This window comes from Paralichthys olivaceus, chromosome 2 (genome assembly GCF_024713975.1).
Source record: "Paralichthys olivaceus isolate ysfri-2021 chromosome 2, ASM2471397v2, whole genome shotgun sequence".
NCBI lineage: Eukaryota > Metazoa > Chordata > Actinopteri > Pleuronectiformes > Paralichthyidae > Paralichthys > Paralichthys olivaceus.
The window spans coordinates 18,706,140-18,725,854 of NC_091094.1; the positions used below are offsets into that span (position 1 = coordinate 18,706,140).

General features: G+C 42.0%; 1 protein-coding gene across 7 annotated transcripts in view; it reads left to right on the forward strand.

The window, feature by feature from the left end:
• Positions 1 to 17,664, forward strand: part of dlgap4b (discs, large (Drosophila) homolog-associated protein 4b) — a 126,608-nt gene extending 108,944 nt beyond the window's left edge. For 5 of the 7 annotated variants that reach the window (XM_069510248.1, XM_069510227.1, XM_069510231.1 and 2 more), the window contains 6 exons: positions 7,108 to 7,547; positions 8,098 to 8,186; positions 8,914 to 9,398; positions 12,263 to 12,354; positions 14,861 to 15,031; positions 16,117 to 17,664. In XM_069510248.1, coding sequence (XP_069366349.1) covers positions 7,108 to 7,547; positions 8,098 to 8,186; positions 8,914 to 9,398; positions 12,263 to 12,354; positions 14,861 to 15,031; positions 16,117 to 16,359 — 1,520 coding nt within the window. In that variant the 3' untranslated portion in view covers positions 16,360 to 17,664. Of the gene's footprint in view, positions 1 to 7,107; positions 7,548 to 8,092; positions 8,216 to 8,913; positions 9,399 to 12,262; positions 12,355 to 14,860; positions 15,069 to 16,116 lie in introns of those variants that run through there. The other 2 variants (XM_069510242.1, XM_020087010.2) reach the window with 2 other exon arrangements.
• The last annotated feature ends 2,051 nt before the right edge of the window (positions 17,665 to 19,715 follow it).

Genomic DNA, 19,715 nt, shown 5'->3' on the forward strand with positions numbered 1-19,715 from the left:
TTGTCAAATAGATCATCCGGCTTAATAACACTTGAAAACTTGGGTGAAGACTATCAGCTCCATTGTTTGATCTGTCTTACAGTTGATGGGACTGTTTGATGACACAGACACACACCAGCCAGTGCACTCATCCTACATTCATGTGCAATTCTAATGATCTAATTACCTTACTTGGCAAGCTGTTGTTCGGACTGGTATGTTCACTTTAAGTGTGGGAAAACCACGGGGATGCTTCAAAAACAGATGTGTTTTATTGCTCAGAGCGTTTAAACATGTGAGTTGTTTTGTTTTTATATTAAATAATTGTTTTACCTGACTTCTAATCAGAGTTACTGCGAAGAAATACATTTTCATACTCTCACTCTATGTATACAGCAGCAAGCCAATACTGTATGAAAATAATTGTGCAAAAACTAATGTACTAAAACTAAAATGCAATACATGTATTTTTACCATGAATCAAGTTTCTAATTTTTACTTTAGTCTGCTATATCTCTACATATGTGATTTCAACATTCCAGCAAGTCATGAAGCACATTTTTTGCAGACTTTTTGTTCCAATTTAAGCAGTTTTTCACATGACTTTCCTGCTTATCCTCAGTTTGTTCCTCCACAGTGGCTTGAATAAGCAAGTTGGGATGCAGACTAAAGCTGAACCTAGAGTAGATATGATTCATTTGTTATGTACCCATTTCTAACTGGAACTGAGTTATTAGTATGATATTGGTTCAAGGATCTTATTATACATGCATGTAAATTACATTAAAATCTGCTCTCTGTGTCTTTTAGATCAATTTAGATTTTCCGACTTTGGGTAAAAAATAAAAGACATCTTGATGTCTTTGTTGGCTTCATTTCTATTCTGTCAGAATAGCAGTATTTCCTTACATGGAAATTCCATAATATATAAGCAAGATGTTGTTTGTTTTTTTATGAATCCTGGGTCTTTGGAACAGAAGTGACATGCACTACCAGCAGTGATGTCATTGCAGGATCTGTGGTTAGTTAATCATGTCACCATAGTCTCCTTCTGGCAAACAGTAAAACAGGGAGAGCAAACTGCTGTGGGTGGCACAGTGGTGTCACACAGCCAGATGGTTCTGGGTTCAAACCTGACAACGTCCTGTTGGGGTGTTTGCATGTTCTTCTGGTGTGTGTGGGGGTTGTCTTCGGGTACTCTGTCCTCATTAGCTGCAGGACAGTTGGTGGTTTGTCCCTATTTGTCGGCCCTGTGATGCTCCAGCGACTTGTCCGGGTGTATCTTGCCTCTCGGCTGCCGACTGGGATTGGCTCCAGCCCCACTGAAATCCTCAAAGGATAAGCTGTATGGATAATAGATGGAGACTGCTGTGTGGGTTCTAGCACATTCGAGTTTCCTATTTTAATTTTTGCCCTTTAACTGGTTGAGTATGTAGCCTAGATCTGATCTGTTACTGCATTTCATTCCTGAGATGGTGACTTGGAACGATTTCATAAGTGGTGAAAATTTCCACATTTTACGCTGCTGAGTGGAGCGCGGTTGCTGGGCTGTTGGAAACGGTTTTCAGCAGATGTAGCCTCTCGCGGCTAATTGTTTTCGTTCCTTGAAAATCACATCTTGAACTGTTGCTGGCAGTGGACAACAACACCACTGTCCAGATGGCACGAAAACAGCAGCGCTCAGTGCCCACTCCAGATTCCACTTTAACATTCTGGCACAAAGCATGTGGTTGTTACTGTTCCTTCTGTGGAGCAACCAATATGTTCTACTGAACAGCTCCTCACAGATTCAGCTTAATTAAGCAGAAACTGTACTTGGCTTCATTTCCATTTTATAGTTGCAGAGGTATGTCAAGTTTACAAAAGGCCTTGTCAGTGTTTGTCAGTAGTAGTTCACATTTAAAGGATGTGTTTTATGCTGGCACAGCTGCGTATGTTTGTGTGGCGGAGTCCTGTAAAGTAAGCAAATGCACCAAACTGTCTGATTAAGTTTCTGTCATGGCTGCACTTTCCAGCATTTTACAAAGCTGCTACTTTCAACTTCATAATAATGTTATCTATGTGCTACACCTTCAAATTGTCTTTTACAGTCATACATTTGTAGTTTTGGTCATTGTTATGTCACCAGTTATTTACAGGTTTCACTGCTGTGATCTGTGATGTAACGATACCAGGGGCCACAGAACAATGTGAACAGTGGATGAACTCCAGACTTGTCAAAAACCTGTCTGATCAGTTATGTGGTTGTCTTGTTCACTGCTCTCTATGGCAGAATTACTGAATCCCTGTATCATGTAACATGAGCAAACACTTCATAATAATATATCCGTCTATATACATTTTTAACATTAACACAAGTATGCAAACATTCCTGTTAAGGATCCCTTACATGTGTTGATTTCTGATCAAGAAAGATACTTGCAGAATATTTTAGAAATAAACATGGTTGGGTGTATACATCTATGCTAGCCACTCTATGAGACTTAACTATTGACAATGCATCCTTTACCGTCTGTGCTGCAGACACAATGACGTGAATGGTTAAAACAACGGTATCAGTGCTAACATGCGGATGTTTACCCCTCTTAGTTTAGCATGTTAGCATTCATCACAACCACTTTTCATCCATCATTTATCCTAATCCAAACTCATGTGAATCAAACGCAGTATTAACCATAAACCAAAGTAATGATGAAGGTATAGGGAAAGACTTGATCTCCCAAAATATCCTGAGGAGGATCTGATCCAAACTGCATGTCAATCCATTTGGTTGTAGTACAGCTACAGTATGGTGTTCTGGGCCAAAGCAGTGGACTGACGATCAACAATAGGCATGCACTCCTGTGCCTGCAGAGGCCTAGAGGTCCTGTCAGTACTTCCTGTTGGAGAAACTACATCATGACTGCACTGTCCAGATTAACACAAAAATATGTTAGCTGCAGTTTATCTTCATTTATTTGCCAACAGATTGAGTTATTAGAGGCAGAGATGGGCCCTTATTGTGTCCAGCTCTACTACTTTATCTCCTAATCCCAGAGGCAGATGTCAGACATGATTTTTGGGCTTTTTTTTCATGGATAAAGCAGATTCAGTCATATTAAGACTTGGGGGTGAATTCTGTTCAGAATGATGAAAGCATAATGTGACACTTGGAGAACTGCAGGGCAGGTGTCCAAACACCCAGTCACAGAGACAGTTATCTTGCACACTGGGGCAAAGGAGTGTTGACAGTGCATAGCTGCCACAACAGTGGTGACCTTATTCTGTCCAGCTTCTATCTCTGTCATGAACAGGGACAGGGACATGGACAGTGAAAGGCTGTCTCGGCAGGTTCTCCTCAGGATATAGTGGTCAGAGGCTGGTGGATAATCCATGACTAGTTGCCTGTATTGTTTGGTCTAATGGGCCCTACAGGAAACTCATTTCAGACCCTTGCTTCCGGGATCTCATTCTGTCAGTCTCTACCCAGAGATCAGCGAGTCTCAGAATGTAGATCCACTGGTAAAGGAGGCTGGGATATCAAGACACAGACAAGGTGTGGAGATGGGTGTCATCTGTGCTGTTTACACATGATGTCACATGTCAGTGTTTTGGTTTCACTGGAATGTGACCGCGAGTGCATCAGAGCAGTTTGCTGAGAAGTTTCACAGCTGGGACATGAGCACTTAACACATATGAGTAAATGGTTCTGTCCTGGAAAAGTTCAGATGGGATGTATATGTGTATTTTTACACCTGAAGTCAAGACCATGGTCTGAGCCAATGTTCATGTCTTGATTACATTGTATGTATTTGATCCAGTTAGTTTTGGTTTCACACTCAAATTTAGGAAGTGGACAAAATGTATTTGTACGACGTACATGATTGGAACATGACATCAGTGTGTCAGTTTGGCAGGTAGTAATCTTTGCGTTTGAAGGAAAAAAATAAGTTGCCACTGTAATATCAATATGGTATTAGTAACAAGATCCCCAACTTCAGACGCAATAATTGACACTAGTTAAAATGCACTAAATGAACATCATTAAAAATGACTTACTTTGGAGGACTGTAAGCAAACCTGAGAGTCTGAAACTCTGTCTCTGGACAGACCAGTAAGACTTATTCTTCTTTTTCTTCTTCTTTTCATCAATGCTGTCTCAACTTCTTGAAATTGCTCTGAAAGTCCAAACTTTCCAGAAAAGTGTTTTCACACTGCAAACATTCTGAGTCATGGTTAAGTTTGATATGCTCCCAGACCACCTCTTTTGGTTGGACAGAATTTTGGTTCAGGTCGTTGTCCAATCCATCTTTCACATCTGTAATTGTGGTTTGGAATAAACTGAAAACTCAGAAGGTCCAGGACAAGTGAAAGTGCCCTTAGCTACTGTTTGAGAAGGACCAGGTGGACCTTGAGGCCAGTTTCAGTAGTTCAGGCTGGAGGAAGTCTCTGACAAGAGACTGACAGCTCAGTTCACGGTTCAGTCTGAAAGAATGATGTGTATGCATGTGGTCATTGAGTTTGCATGAGTTTGTTGTTAGGTGAGTTTCCACACTCATCAGAGATTAAGCTAAGAAGTGGATTACAGGACACAACAAGCCTTTTGTTTGACTGTTTTCTCAGCTGCTCACATGTTTGCTGCAAGACTTTTCAAAATCCTTGATGTAATATCATTAGGCTATGTATTGTGTCTATGCAGGCTTGTGGGCATTTTACTAGACAACAATAGACTTACAATACCACAGTAAAATAGGCTTTTCCTTCACATATATGTCACTTATATACAAATTAAAGTTATGTATTACATTGTAGATGTAGATCCAGACAAAAGTTTTAAATTATATTTAGGTTTGGGTCACACACCAAAGTATTTATTTCAATTCATCTGATAGGGATCCACTGACTCAGTATAGTCTCTAAAAATGCTTTCTGCCACAGTTTCATCTTGCCCAAGTCAAAGAATATCACAGACAGCAAGTCCATAAGTCTTAAATCTAGTTTATAGCAGGTCTTAAAGAATGAAACCCCATGCTGTTCACATTTGAAAAGTTGTTCTGCTGTCCAAGTGCTTTTATTTATGCCATCTCTGTTCAGACTCTTGTGTGGATTTCACAAGCTCTCCACGGTTTTTCCAATGCGGTGTGAAATAAAGCCTCTGTTCGAGAGATTATATCGACGCAGCAGGGTTCATAATAATACAGTGAAATTCCCTGTTTAGATTATAGGTTTTAGTGATGCAGCATCACATTGACTGTGTGTGTAGCATGAATGGGATTTCTGTGGTCTCATCAGAGTGAGCCAAGAGATCTTTTATATGAACTATATGCATATTAAGAGTGTTGTGCTTTTTGTGTGAATGAATTCAATGTAATGTGTCACTTATATCTCAACTACACACACTAGAGACTTGGCACGACTGTGCAGCCCATTAACTGCATCGCAATGTTTACGTCACTGGGTGAATTCCTCTTCACAGACAGGCCATTTATTTCTGCTCTCGCTGATACACATCCAGTCTGTATGGGAAAGTATCCATGGACCTCATCACACACGGCGGATTTGGTTGATGGATGAGTTAGGGGGGTGGCTGTACTGGCAGAAGGCAAAGCAACGAGTGTGGATGTTTGACTGGATCTTTTTTTTTTTTGCACAATAAAATCATCTTTCTAAAGTTGCATGCTGGACACATGTTGTGTGGATTTCATGTAAGCCCACATATAAGTTCCCTCTCTAAGCTCAGCTTTAGATTTTTGACCATGTATATATGTGACCATGTGACCAAGCGACTAAGTGTGCAGTCAGTCAGGCTTTTACCTTCACCAGCCCTGTGGTTGCTGTGAGTTTTTGGTGGTTTGTCAAATTATCATTAGTGTCATGTTCTTTCCTTTATATCACACAAAGTCACTTAAACAGCAACCAACACAATGGAAGAGAATAGAGGGTGTTTATTATACTGTGCGAATAGCTCTTCTTATATCTGTTTCTTTCATTTGTCTCCATGTTTAATGTACTGCAACTCGCTCCTTTATATCTGATGGGCACATTCTCTACCATATTTGGTCTTCAGAGTCAGATGTTCAGCAAACTTGATTTACTGATTTCTATCACCCGTCTCATGATCAAGGCTTTGAAATGCAGTCTGGGATTCCATTGGTCACCTGTGTGAACGATTACGTCAGTGCTCCTCTGATTTGATTTTCTGCTTTATGCCTCTGATTTACTGGCATCCCAGCTTCCCTGCAAAAATGTCCTTGCATGTTTACGTCCAGTATGAAGAGCTCAGGGCAAGCTAAGAAAATGTATTCATCGGCTATGTCTACATATTTTAGGTTTAAAATGCATCACTTTTGCTATTTTCACTCCTGGTGTTCATACTACGCTGGACCAGTCACAACTCTACAACCTGCAGTGACTGCAAAGCATAACTTTTAGTTTTAGATGCCTTTCCACCTTGTCCTCCCTAGTATGACTCTGGTTCTCATCCATAGTATTTTCTGCAAATAAGCAACCAATCTGCTTCCTGTTTACTATGCTATGTGCATGACCAATGTACACGTTATATGTGTTTTTAAGTGTATTGGTGGAGATTATTTATGTTAGGGAGCTTAAATGCTCATCTGGACGGAGCACTTTAACATCTGGATGGAGCACTTTAACATACATCAGTGTGAAAATAACCCAAAAAATGTTTAGTCCAAATCCACTATCCATCTGTTAACATGGAGGAGGTGGGCCTTTTGAACTATGCTGCAGCCAGCCACCAGGTGGCTATTGAGATGCTTGGATAGAAGCCATGTCATCCATCTTTGTATGCAGTCTGTGGTGTGGATGTTGCCTTAGAATGATGTAGAGCTCGAGTCAATCAAAGAAAACCATGGTTGATTGTAGCCACTTTTCCACCAATCATCGAATCACACGTTATCTCCAGATGAACTATATCAGCCATTGTGCATTGAGTGAACTCAATCTTGTAGCCTTATAAGTCAAGTTATTAGCCTAAGCCACACTGATGACTTCTGCGACATGGTGTCAACCAACCAACTCAAAGTAAACATTTGGTAAACATTAAACACGTAGTGAATAGTAATTATTTTTCTCTCTCTGTCATCTCTATCCCCCCCCCCCTCCATTATCTCTTTCCTCAATCAGTCTCCACTTGCATAACCACCTGTAAGAAGGTTGCTCCTCCACCAGTGCCACCCCGTACAACATCTAAGCCCTACATCAGTGTGACAGTGCAGAGCAGCACGGAGTCAGCCCAGGACAACTACCTGGATCAGCAAGACCGGAGGTCAGAGGTCAACAGCCAGTCAAGCCACGCTCACAGCAACTCCTCCGACAGCCTTGATAGCACCCGTGCCAACAGCCTGGCCCGCAGTATTCCCCGCCCACCGCACATCATCCCCACTCCTATTGCCATCCCGAGAGAGCCAATTGCCCCCACCACCGCCAATGCTTCCACAGAGACGAGTGACTCAGTAGTCCAGCATGAATCCCTGAAATCAGGACTAAATAAAGGGAATCTAGTGGCAGAGGAGCCCTTAGTGGCCCCAGTACCCAGACGGAAACTGTCCTCCATCGGCATACAGGTAGGCAGTGGAACTGAGGTACTATCCAAGGCTGGTGCAGTTGTGTCAAAGCAAAGCTCTCACTACACATGAAAAACTAACACTGTCACAGTCGTGCCTCGGTCACACTGTTATAAACTGCAGTATTGAAGGCAGAAAATGCATTTTTTGTTATTTAGTCACTTTCTTTAGTTTCCAAACCCTCCACAATACCAGAACTCAGTCAGGGAAAACATTAACTGACATTTTCTAGAAATCTAAGCACAACAATATATGTTTTTACATGTTTTTATACCACAGTGTCAGCAACAGCCATGGCCAAGGTCTTTTAAATTTTTCGGTTGTCCATTGATCCATTAGTCTGCTCAATTCTTTAAATGAAAATGTATTTAAATTCGGCACAAATGTTTCCTTGGACTGAAGGATGAACAGATTAGAGGTTACTGTGACCTCAAAAAAGCAATTTACTTGAAATCACTGTTTAGGGATCTTTGAGATCACACATACCTCAATTTTAACCAGCTAGTGACTATACGTTTTTTTCTCCATATCACTATTTATTTCTCCCAAGGTTGACTGCATCCAGGAAGTTCCACGAGAGGAGACCCCACCACTGGCCAGGTTTCAGTCAATCGGAGTACAGGTGGAGGACGGGTGGCAGTAAGTCCTCTTCCTGTCCTTGTAACAACGTGAGGAATTTAAATTATAGCCACACACACTGCTCTGACTATTCATTCTCTTTGCAGGAGCTCTGTAGATGTGAAATCACATTGTATTCACATGTCATCTTTTTGTCTGAAAACCATCTGTGTGTGTTGTGTTTTGTTGGTAATGTCATAAGCCTTTACTCTATGGACTTTTCTCTTCTTACTGTATATTTGTGTATTTACTTGTTGGCTGTTGCAGTGAAGTTTACATTCTGTACGTTTGATGATTTAAATCCAAGGAAGTTATGAGGAAGTTTTTCTTTTACTTGCTGCATTTAGAGTTTTGTATATAACTTAATATGATTTGTTAATTTCTGACATTAGATTGTCTTGATGTTGTCTACACATATGTGCAACATGACAATCCCTCAGGTTCAATTTTGGCCTTATCCAGTCCCTTTCCAGTCTTATCCTCTCTTGATATTGGTTCATATTCTTTAATCAAGCACTACTGGAAATAATGATAAATGTGTATCAATTTAAAACCAAGAAACTGGTATTTAGTGACGTGAGATCATCATCATATATTATATATACAAGACTCAGTCTCTGATCCATCCTGTTTATTTCTAACTCTGTTGACCAGTAGAAGTGACTTGGTCTTAAATGTTTGACAAAGATTCAAATTATTGTGTTGAAAAGCCGCTTTGTAACAGTGAGTCTTGCCTTATGTGTTTCAGGACCAGTCGCTCCAGTAGCATGGCCTCAAAACAAGAAATAGACTCAGGCACACAGGACATTGTTATTTCCCACATCAATAATACCAAACCCACTGAAAAGAAAATCATGGTCAGTAGTGCCAGCCAATCCATGACCTTCCCCCCTGGACAGGACTCTTTAGACAATGGGGACGCCACTGGTGACATCTCCTCACCACCTCCCCCCAGGCAGATCCTCAAACGCTCTACCACACGAAGTAGCTCCTCCTCCTTCTCAGAAAGTTTGGACCCAGCACTCGACCCCTCGTCTCTACCACCCCCGGACCCCTGGTTGGAAAGCGGGAACGGCAGTCACAGCAGCGTACCCCAAAGCGGCGGAGGGGGGACGCTGTGTCGGAGAGATGGCCACTGGTTCCTCAAGCTGCTGCAGGCCGAGACGGGACGCATGGAAGGCTGGTGCCAGCAGATGGAGCAGGAGACCAAAGACAACCAGCTCACAGAGGAGGGTAAGGCTGGCATGGTACTCGCAGCAACTAGAGGAGCAGGATTCATAAAGCCTCCTGCTGCAGAGATCTGCCCCTCATGACAGAAATTTTTGAATTTTCTCGGTTAAAACCAGATCCTGGTATAAAATGTCTAGAAATCTCTGCCCTGAAGGGAGATCCCAAGGTGAAAAAGTGTTAGGAGGAAAGCAAAAGTTATTCGAACAGAGGAGAAAGTTATTTTTTAGAAAAAATGTCCCCTCTTTTGGACTGCATCCCAAACAGCTGCTTTTCACTCTCCTCACTGGTGCACACAACCAGAGGGAGCAAGGTGTCAGTTTGCTGTGCTGTGTTCTCCCACGCCCGCCTCTTGGCCTGTGCTCCAACACAGGGGCTGAATTTCCCTCTTAAAATGTCTTTAAGCTCGTCATCTAATTGAGATAATTGTAAACACTGGTCGTCTGCCCAGTTGGCTATTGTGGTTCTTTTACTGGCTTCCCTCACTGTTTGCTTGCATACTGTAGATTTACATGCCAACCAACACAGCTTCTTCTTCTAAGCCAGGAGTGGGGAACGTCCAGCCTCCAAGATTGTTTGATCTGCCTTGTTAGGCAATTCATAAATACAAAAAAACAGACATGCACATTCACCTTTAAATCTGTCAAGTGCCATGAATAATTCCTTGGTCGCATCGGTGTGCCTGCATCTAGCTGCTCTGCCTCTCATCTCCTCTCTGCTTGGTCTGGGAGCGAGGTGTTTACACTTACAATTCATATGAATATTCTTAAGAATTAAGTTCATCGCTCTTTGACAGTGTGTACTTGCGTGATTATACTATAATATTACATCAGACAATTATATCATTCAACTGAATAATTTCTGGGATGAAATATCATCCAACAAAAAATGTTATTGTGACAGCACCAAGTTATAGATTTGATTTCTGCTTTATGTTTTCAGGTTGTCTGTCTGTCTGTTCAAATTAAGTATGTACGTCCTCCATTCTGAGTACCAGCTCCTCCTCAGGCAGACGATACAGGGTTCCCTTCAGAAGGCACAACCTTTTCATTATTTGTCCCCGGTCCATCAAAGCCCTTTACACCACCTAGGCTAAACTATGTATATGAATATATGATGGATAACAGTACTTGATTGTGTTTGTAATACTACAGGACAATAAAGTCTATCTTAGGTAGGTATAGTATAAAAGCCATACCTCACACACACTGTCAGTGGTCAAATTTCAAACAAATGCTTACTTGGGTAAAATTATAAAGTGATTGCATTTTACATTCCAAAGGTCAAAGGTCAACTTCACTGTAACATCCTGTTGTCCTGCAGATTGACTGACTGGTGAGGCAGGAATTTTACTTTAGGCTAAGTTAGGATCTTTCTGGGAGTTTTCTTGAAGTGGTTGTGAATACAGCCCTCTGGTCTTTTGTGTTAAATTGCCTCCCTATTAAATTGCCAGCTGGAGGAGCTCACAAGTTGCAATGGGAGCAGACTCTCTCAAAAAGGCTCCTCATCAGAAACTGGAATTTCAATTTGAAAATTGAAAGGTTTATTTTTGGGAGAGTAAAGTGAATGTCTTATGAAGTCAAACCATAGACTCTAGTATAGTGAAGCCAATGATACCTGGTAGTTTTAGGTAGTTCTCATCTCACTTGTCCAACTCTTCATTTTCTGGTGAGTTTGTTTTTTAATGAGTTGTTTGATGCTAGAAAAATGGGGCAAAACATCAACACTGCAGCTCCTGCCCCTGATCGCTACTACTCTGCCTTCAAATGTACAAGTGGTTCATAGTCGGGATATTTTAGCTTCATAGTGGATAGTGGGAGGAAGTGGAGCTGCAGCGTCCATCTTTATATACAGTCATGTTTTCATTACATTTGGAGGCACTCGGAATGAACCCAACGTCTTGAGCCTCCCACCAGAGGTCTGATAAATCTGTCTGACCTCAGCACATGGTTCACAGCTCCCTCATAAGGTTCTGCTTCAGGCCCAACAATCACTCCATCAGACATACACAGCATGGAGGGGATGAGCCAGTAATACCTGAGGTTAACGCACACAAGCAGGCCTGTAATCCCCAGAATTACACAAATCTACTCTGGAACTGATTAAACCTCCAGATTAGATTAGTGCTTCAACATCAGCCCGACAGAGCATACAGCAGTGAACACACACACATCCACACTGTACACACAAACAAACAAACAGCGAAAGGCTTTGGATGCTCAGTTTTTATCAGAAGCGCTGGATCGATAGATCAACAAAGCTCAACATCCATATGTTTTTTCTAGAGCCGCGCTCACAACGCTATAATCACATTACTATAACTGTGCAGTTCAGTGATCAGATAGGACTTCCAATTTTGTCAGGGCAGATGTTTGTCCTAGTTTTGACACAGCAACACACAACATACAGTAAGCTGTTTTCAGACATGAACTCTTTTCCTGACTTATGAAGAACACATCAGATCGTCTGGATCAGAAAAACGTCCAGAACATTCAGGTGAGTGAGGGTGCCAGGGTAGAGCAGGCAAGAGGCAGGTTATCACGTTAAAATCAGCAGGTTTTTTTTTTACTGTAAATGGACATCGCCGATGGCACTTATCGTCAGAAGCTCTTGAATCTTGAATTGCTTCCAGACATGCACTGAACTCTGAAATATCTCCGGAAATTATCCGGAGGGGCCGAGGGGCAAATGTCAGAGTGAGAGCCTCCGGACTTGGTGTGTCCTGTTTCCTGTTTTAAAGCAGAACTAACTGGGTTTGTGCATCATCCATAGCAGAGATAACAGGATGTTTCTGAGATAAACAGTCATCGTTTAATAATTCTGATGAATTTATCATTTGTTTTGTTTATTTCCTTGTGTTGTGTCTTCAGTGCTGGGAAAGGTTCGCAGTGCAGTGGGAAGCGCCCAGCTCCTAATATCCCAGAAGTTCCAGCAGTTCCGGGGACTGTGTGAGCAAAACTTGGTGTGTATTTTCATTTCTGTCACACATCCACAGGTCTGCACAGGCAAGAAACAGAAACTCACATCCACACTCCCATTATGTTAAACTCCTATTTTTGGTTATTCTTTATTCTACAGGATATTCTGACCTTGATACACATGGAGGCTTTCACACAAATGAAAACTGACTAATACGCAATGATACACAGCATGTTAAGGCACAAGGGCCCACCGGCACCAAGTACAGGCAGCTTATGATAAGCCAGTAAGCCAGTCCTCTCAGGTGACGTGTTTTACTGAAAATGGCATTATACAAATTGCAGACAAATACCAGCACATGACACCACAACACTAAAACATCTCAAACTAGAGCACATTCCTTCACCAAGGCCCAACAGTCCTCAATCAAGCTGCACCAAATTTCACACACTCATAGATATCAGTTCCCTAAATCTGTTTTTACTATTATTTATTTATCAAGATCCATGTGACAGTGAAACGTAAAATATCAAACAAAGGAATACGTGGGAAATCACATCAGCAGAGGTCATAAATAAAAGGTTAGTGGATATGATGTTCAACATGCCAAATCTTGGTCAGATGAACCACACTGAACTTTTTTCTAGCTTCACTGAACTTATTTTAGTTGAGGTTTTTATTTGGAACATAGAAATATCAATATATGCAAGTAAGAAAAAGGTAAACGAGAAAAAGTCATGTCTTAGAAATAGTATGAAGAAGTGAAAACGTATTGTTTCCTGCTCCCTTTGACTGAAATATATAAATCCAGTTTAATAAAGTCTTTTTAACGATTGATCATACTTTTGTACACGGACATAAAAGTAAAAATCAGCCTGACCTGCACTGATAGTGTTTCGGACCCATCAGGCTGAGACCCACAAGAGGATTTCAAGGCCACATCAACACTTTTCTTTCAGCCTCTGCTAAATGCTGTCATTCTTACTGTTCTGTATAAGGCTGCACAAGGAGTTCTAGTTTTTCTTTCGTGTTACAAACAGTGGCTGTGCCAGAGGAGATGTCAGTGCAGGATTGACTTTACATCTGTCTCTATATATAAAATGAATTTAACTCATTTTTAGAATCTGTCATTGAAGAGGATAAAAGCCGACTGTGATCCTTTTTGTGATGTGAGCATGGCTCCCTCTAGTGGTGAATATGAAAAGAGCAGTGTTTGCATATGGTACAGTAATATTAGGCCACAGTTAACATAGTTAATAATTAACAGCCAATAACAGTAACGAACCAACAACAGAACCATCATTTGTTTTATTATTTATTATTATCATCATTATTTTAGCTGTTGTTAATAAGACAAGCAGAACTGTCATGTCACTCAGGAGAGCACGTATACGTCTGCCACGGCCCAACAGTCCTTTTCAATTCAAATGTCTCAGCTACACATTGGTGGTGGTGACAGGTTTTTAGTCCCATTTGTTACCATAGAGCAACTGAAAAAAATCCTACTAAACTATGAAACCACATTTAAATCCACAATATAATTTTATTCGGATCAAATTGCACACACTCATTGATTCCGACCCCTAAATATGCTGTTATTTTTTCATCATAACTCATACAGGATTCTCTGAGAAATCACTGAACATGTTGAAAAACACCCTATCTTGCAATGTTAAAGAAAATGAAGAGAATTCCTTGATCTGACCTGGAGTCTTCCACCATGTTTTGTCTTCTCTCCTGTTCTTTTTGCATAATCTTGCTCACAAACATAACTTGAGGTGGTGGCCCGGACCTAAATCAACTGACCCAGATCCCCCACCTACTGCCCTGACTCTATTTTTAAAGATCATCCTAGTTTTAATTGACAAGTCAAAGATTATTCGCTTTTATTTGCTGGGTGAATACTATATTGTTTTGTTTTGTATTGCACACCTGATCCATCTCTGCTGCCAACTACCAAGCTTGCAGTGAAAGAAGACTCATTCATCTTTTTCCTGTCATTTCAAGGCCAAAGAGCCTTTTAACGGCTGATTTGTCTGAAACCAAAGCTCAATTTGCTGAGCTTTGAATGTCCTCTCCGCACAAGGACAGCACACTCACTGACAGACAAACTGAGGACATGAAGTAGCCTCATAACAAGAAGTGACACAGACCTGCAGTGGGGTAATGGGTTCTGACGGCTGCCTGTAATGCCAGACCAAAGGGACAACCTACAGACACCCAAGAGGAGAGAAAGGGCAGAGTAAACACTGTAGATCTGTATTTTCTATTCAATTTAAAGTACATGAATTTAGTTTGCATCCTATACCAGCATGTGTCAAATGAATTCATTATGATTTGATCTCGGAAGAAATTCAGAAAAAGTATCCAAGCTCCAATGCTTTTCAGTCTTTAGAATCCAAAGAGGGAAAATCTAATGAAATGAACTACAGAAAACATCTGCACCGGATTTCAGTGCATGCGTGAGAGCAGCTTTCAATATATTTCATATTATCCACACTTCAACATGCACTACGTCCTCTCTCATCATAACTAATTCTCTCCATCAGAATGTGAATGCCAATCCACGACCCACAGCCCAAGACCTGGCTGGTTTCTGGGACCTGCTGCAGCTCTCCATCGAGGACATCAGCCTCAAGTTTGACGAGCTCTACCACCTCAAGTCTAATGACTGGCAGCCCGTGCCGTCGGCAGCCGCCCACTCGCCCCCTGAGCGGAAGGTACTTCCCATCCCTGCTGCCCAGTGCCCTGGCTGGGGTAGGAAAGCCGCCGAAACCGGCCTCTCTCCTCCCACCACCACCACCAACCATTGCTCCCACTCTTTTTTACCCCCCGCCTCCCTTCAACTTCCTGCCCTCGTCCCTGCGTGGGATGAACTCTAACCGGGCTTCCCTGTCCAACGCAAAGGGGCAAGAGAAATCCCTTTAAGCATGCATGGAAATATTCATCTCAAAGTGGGCTGTCGTTGGTGTGGCTTTTAAGTGTGAAGCCCCACTTTGAGCATGCATGTGTCACTCTGATGTGTGTCGCATGGCTCAGATGCACTGGCCCATGGGACAGAGTGCAGTCGTCTTGCTTCTGCTCCTATTCTGTTGACGTTTCTGTCCTTGTGTTTATCTGTCTTTGTTTGTTACTGTTTGTCACGCAGTGTCTGAATTTTGGTCATGTCTGTGTCTACAACACATTCAGACCTGTTGTTAACATCCGTCCTGAGTGATCTGATCACAAGTGGACACGCAAATGTCCACTAATAGCTGGTCACAGGAGAAACATTTAGGACACATTTAATGTCAGGTGGGAATAGATTCATTTATGGCCGTGAACTTGTGATCTGATCTGTCAGGATGGATGTTAATGCCAAGTCTGGACAGGTCTGCCTGTCTGTCTGTCTGTCTTGCTGTCTGAACAGGGCCTGTCTGTCTGTCTGTCTTTTTCAGTACTGTAGCTGAGGTGCATATTAACTGTGTCTTGTGATCCTTTTACTGCTTTCATGTTTGTGTACCCATCATTTCATGTTTCTATTTTCTTTGAGAGTTGTCATTCAATTAACTGTTTCTCAATGTTTGCCTGTTTTTTTGTCTTTACGCTCTCTGTTTTGTCTCTTTTTACAAAAGCTTTAACAGAAACAATGAGCACTGGCATAATGTCTTTGTCAGAGTCCCGTCTGCCAAACCTGCTCAAACAAACAGAACCTGTTGAGGACAGTTTCCTTGTTACCTTCTCTCATTGCCTTATATCTGTCTTTTGTCCCCTACACTCTCTCTCTCTGTCCTCCTCTGTCCGCCGTTTGTCCTCACTCCCACAGGACGAGGACATGGTGTCCCCTCCGGCGTCAAAGAAGCCTGGTAAGGGACGACCCTCGCTGGGCCGTGAGAAGAGCGCAGACTGCTCGTCCACCTCTTCCTCGGCCTCGGCGGAGAAGCAGAGACAGGAGGCTCGCAAGCGTCTGCTGGCTGCCAAGAAGGCTGCGTCATTTCGGCAGAACTCAGCCACGGAGAGTGCAGACAGCATCGAAATCTACGTCCCCGAGGCCCAGACTCGCCTCTGAGAAGAGACAGTGACAAAAGGAAGGATGTGGGGCCGGATCAAAGAGTTGGATAAGTGTGACTGAAATACCTGCAAAAAGTAGAGGAGGACTTTTGTGATGCAAATGAGCTACTCAGAGTAAACATGGATGGAGGTGGGGGGAGGAGAGATGGGGTGGTGGGGGTCAGTTTGGGCATTTTTGACACTTTCATAAGTTTATAGGCTGGTCCTGGTGACATCATACACTATCACCTAATGAGTCACTTCACTCAGCAGGAGACTTGTTGCGTGCGGCTGCCAGTAAAAACCTCAGTCCACGAACTCTGTCATTTCTTGTTACTTCTCTTGATATCATAAAATTGTTAATGAAGATATTGTTACTATGACGATTATATCCTAAAGAATCTATACGAAGACTGTTTTGAATTTTCCAATGTCTTGGCTATAAGATCTATTATGTGGACAGGAGACGAGCGGGCGTGCTCCACTTTGGTCCGTCATCATCTTCTCTTCCCAGATCATTGGCCATCTTGTAGCTTTGCACAACGCCGCCTTGTGGCTGTCCCACACACCGCCCACACTACATCCACTGCACGACACTCGACAAACTCCCACCTATGTCCGTCTTCCTTGTATTTATTTGTTTACTCATCCTTTGTTTTGTATAAAAATCAAATTAGATCAGGTTATTGTGAATATTTTTGGGATGATGAAATTGAAAGTCAGGTTTGGGGGGATGTTATCTAGTTCCTAGCAATTAGCTCTTATATGTGTATGTTCTTCAAAATGTTTTTATGCCAGAAGATTTTTAAAGACTGGTTTTGAATGAAAGCACATCCCATTATTATGACGTTACAGTGACCGAGCATGAGGATCTCAGTTTGAGTCAGGGCGACAGTGGTCACCACATGTACTGAATATTTTTCTTTTGTAAGAAAACGCCCTCTCACATTTCTTTTACTTGTCTTTGTTCCATTGACTTCCTGTTTGCGCTGTAACCGCAGATGTGTCTGTGCAAGGCTTCTTTAAGTGCTTTTATTAAAATCACTTAGCATTCAACTCACAACATTTCAAGTCAATCTAGGGCTTTTATTGAATTAATGCAGCAGGCTGAGTATGAGTGTGTTTTTGTTTGTGGGGACACACGGTAGAACTTGTGTCCTACTGTTTTTTATACTGAAGGATTTGATTTTTTTTGCCGCCGTCACTCAACAAAATCTTAGTTTTCTTGTTACCATTATTGTTTTTCCCTCCATTGAACATCATCTAAAGTATCTGCACTTTTTTATTGAAAGAAGAATATTTAATTAAAGCATTACATACATTAGTCATTGTGTTTTCATCTTTTACTGAATGCTGCTTGCTTTTATTTTCCCTTGGAAGACTGCACAAGCCAAAGATGAATTCGCTGATTCAAATTCATCTCATGTGTTTAAATGTCAACTGCAGGGAGCCAAGTGGTAACTGCTCACTGTGAAAATAGATGGGGTGGAGGACTGTAGCCGCAGCACAGTGTGTATTACAGATTCAACGTCTGGATATCCACGTGTCCAGGAGCTTGAGCAGAACTGTAACTGTAGAGGAACATTGATTGTGGAGAGTTCAGGGTCAAAGTGAGCTGGAAAGTTCAGAAACAAAACAGTTTAAGTGCAACGTGAAATATGGTTTTAAAACACTGAACCGATTTTGAGTCTTCTTCTCTGGAGGCAGGTCTCTATCAACATCGCAGCCCTCCTCCTCTGTATGGAAACACTCAGACTTCAGTGCTTAGTTTTCAGCCCATTGTTATGTATCCATACAATGAAAAAGCATTCACTGGAAATTATAACAAAGAATGACAGTCCCCTTAAATTCTATCAAGCTGCACCAGATTGCACACTCGTATATCAGTTCCCTAAACACGCCTGATTTTCTGAGTATTGTCTCTGCCAAGAAGGTTATGTTTTCACTCCTGTCTTTTTTTTGGTGGGATGGTGTGTAGGCAGATTTTCACAAATCTTGATGGAAGGATGTGGTATGGGTCAGGGAAGAACTAATTCAAATATTATTAGATATTGCGACATTTTCACTGTTTTCCGAGGATTCATTCTTTGATCTTGAGAAAAAAAATCTGGCATATTTATGCTTGTGTGATATTTGGTGCAGCTTGATTTAATTTAAGGGGGCTGTTGGGCCTTGGCGGAGGTATGCGTTCTACTGAGTGCCATTGAAGTTTTCTGGGAAGTTGGTGAAATTGTCAAAAAGGCCCTCTATCTCACAATGTTCAAGAAAGTGAAAAGAAAATCCTGGATCTGCCCCAAAATGTAGTGGGTTCTTTCTTGGCTCATGTCAGTTGTGTAAAAATCTGTTTGGTAGCTTTTCCATAATCCTGCTGACAGCACTGGTTTACACATATTTACAGAATTACCTCATGCATTTTGAAGTTTAGTATTTCACACTAGAAGTAACGACAGCCCCAACATGCCTCAGATCAGCCACAGTTGTTTTCCTGTCTTCCGCTAACATTTGCTTTCTTCTAAATCCAGTTGTAATTATTGGTAAACCAAGCCTCCTCTTCCTGATTACTTGTGTTAAACTACAGCACTGTCATTCCGCTGCTTCAACTGTTGCAATCCCGCCTCCTCACCCACTGTGACTGAAAAAAATTCAGCCTGGGGGCTTTGAATTGGAAAAGCCAGATCACTGCCATTCTTTCTTTTTCTTAGGCCCGAGCTTTCTCTTGATGGTGGCTCTTTGTTTGCCTGTTGTGTTTGCCTGCAGGGGATGACTCTCAGCAAGGGAAAATGGCTCAGGGGTGTCAATAGCCTGTTCCCTGGCTGCTGTCAATGGCCCCATCCATTTGACGGCGGTGGATGGTATCGTTAGCACCTGAAGGTCTTTTGTGTGACTCAGCCGAGGGGCTTGATTTGATTTCTGACTGCCAGGAAAGGGTCTGTATGTGTGTGTCTGACAAGTTGTTTTCCCAAAATAAGCATAATGTAGTTGTCTCTTGTTTGTGTGAACAGGTTAGCTTATTGTCAATTGAAATTTCCTCACTATCTCCACCCCCCACATTTTAAGAGTATGTTGAAAGCATTGCATGGATCATGTCACTGTTTTATGTCTGCTTCATTGACTGCTGATTGTTTTTCAGGCCATGACTCTGCTGTCAACCCTCCTCGCACACACATGACAAAAAACTCATCTGTAGGTCTGTGCCTGAACGCAGATCAAACGCACTGTGGCATCTGAAATACGCCGAGTGGGGGGGCAGGAAGACACAGAAAAAGTAGTTCTATGACCTGAATGTCACACTCTGAAAAGCGCTGCTTCTGTTTATTTCTTCCAGTCCGCTGAAACTTGGGGATGTGCAAAATGCCAAGAGATGTCAGTGGCATT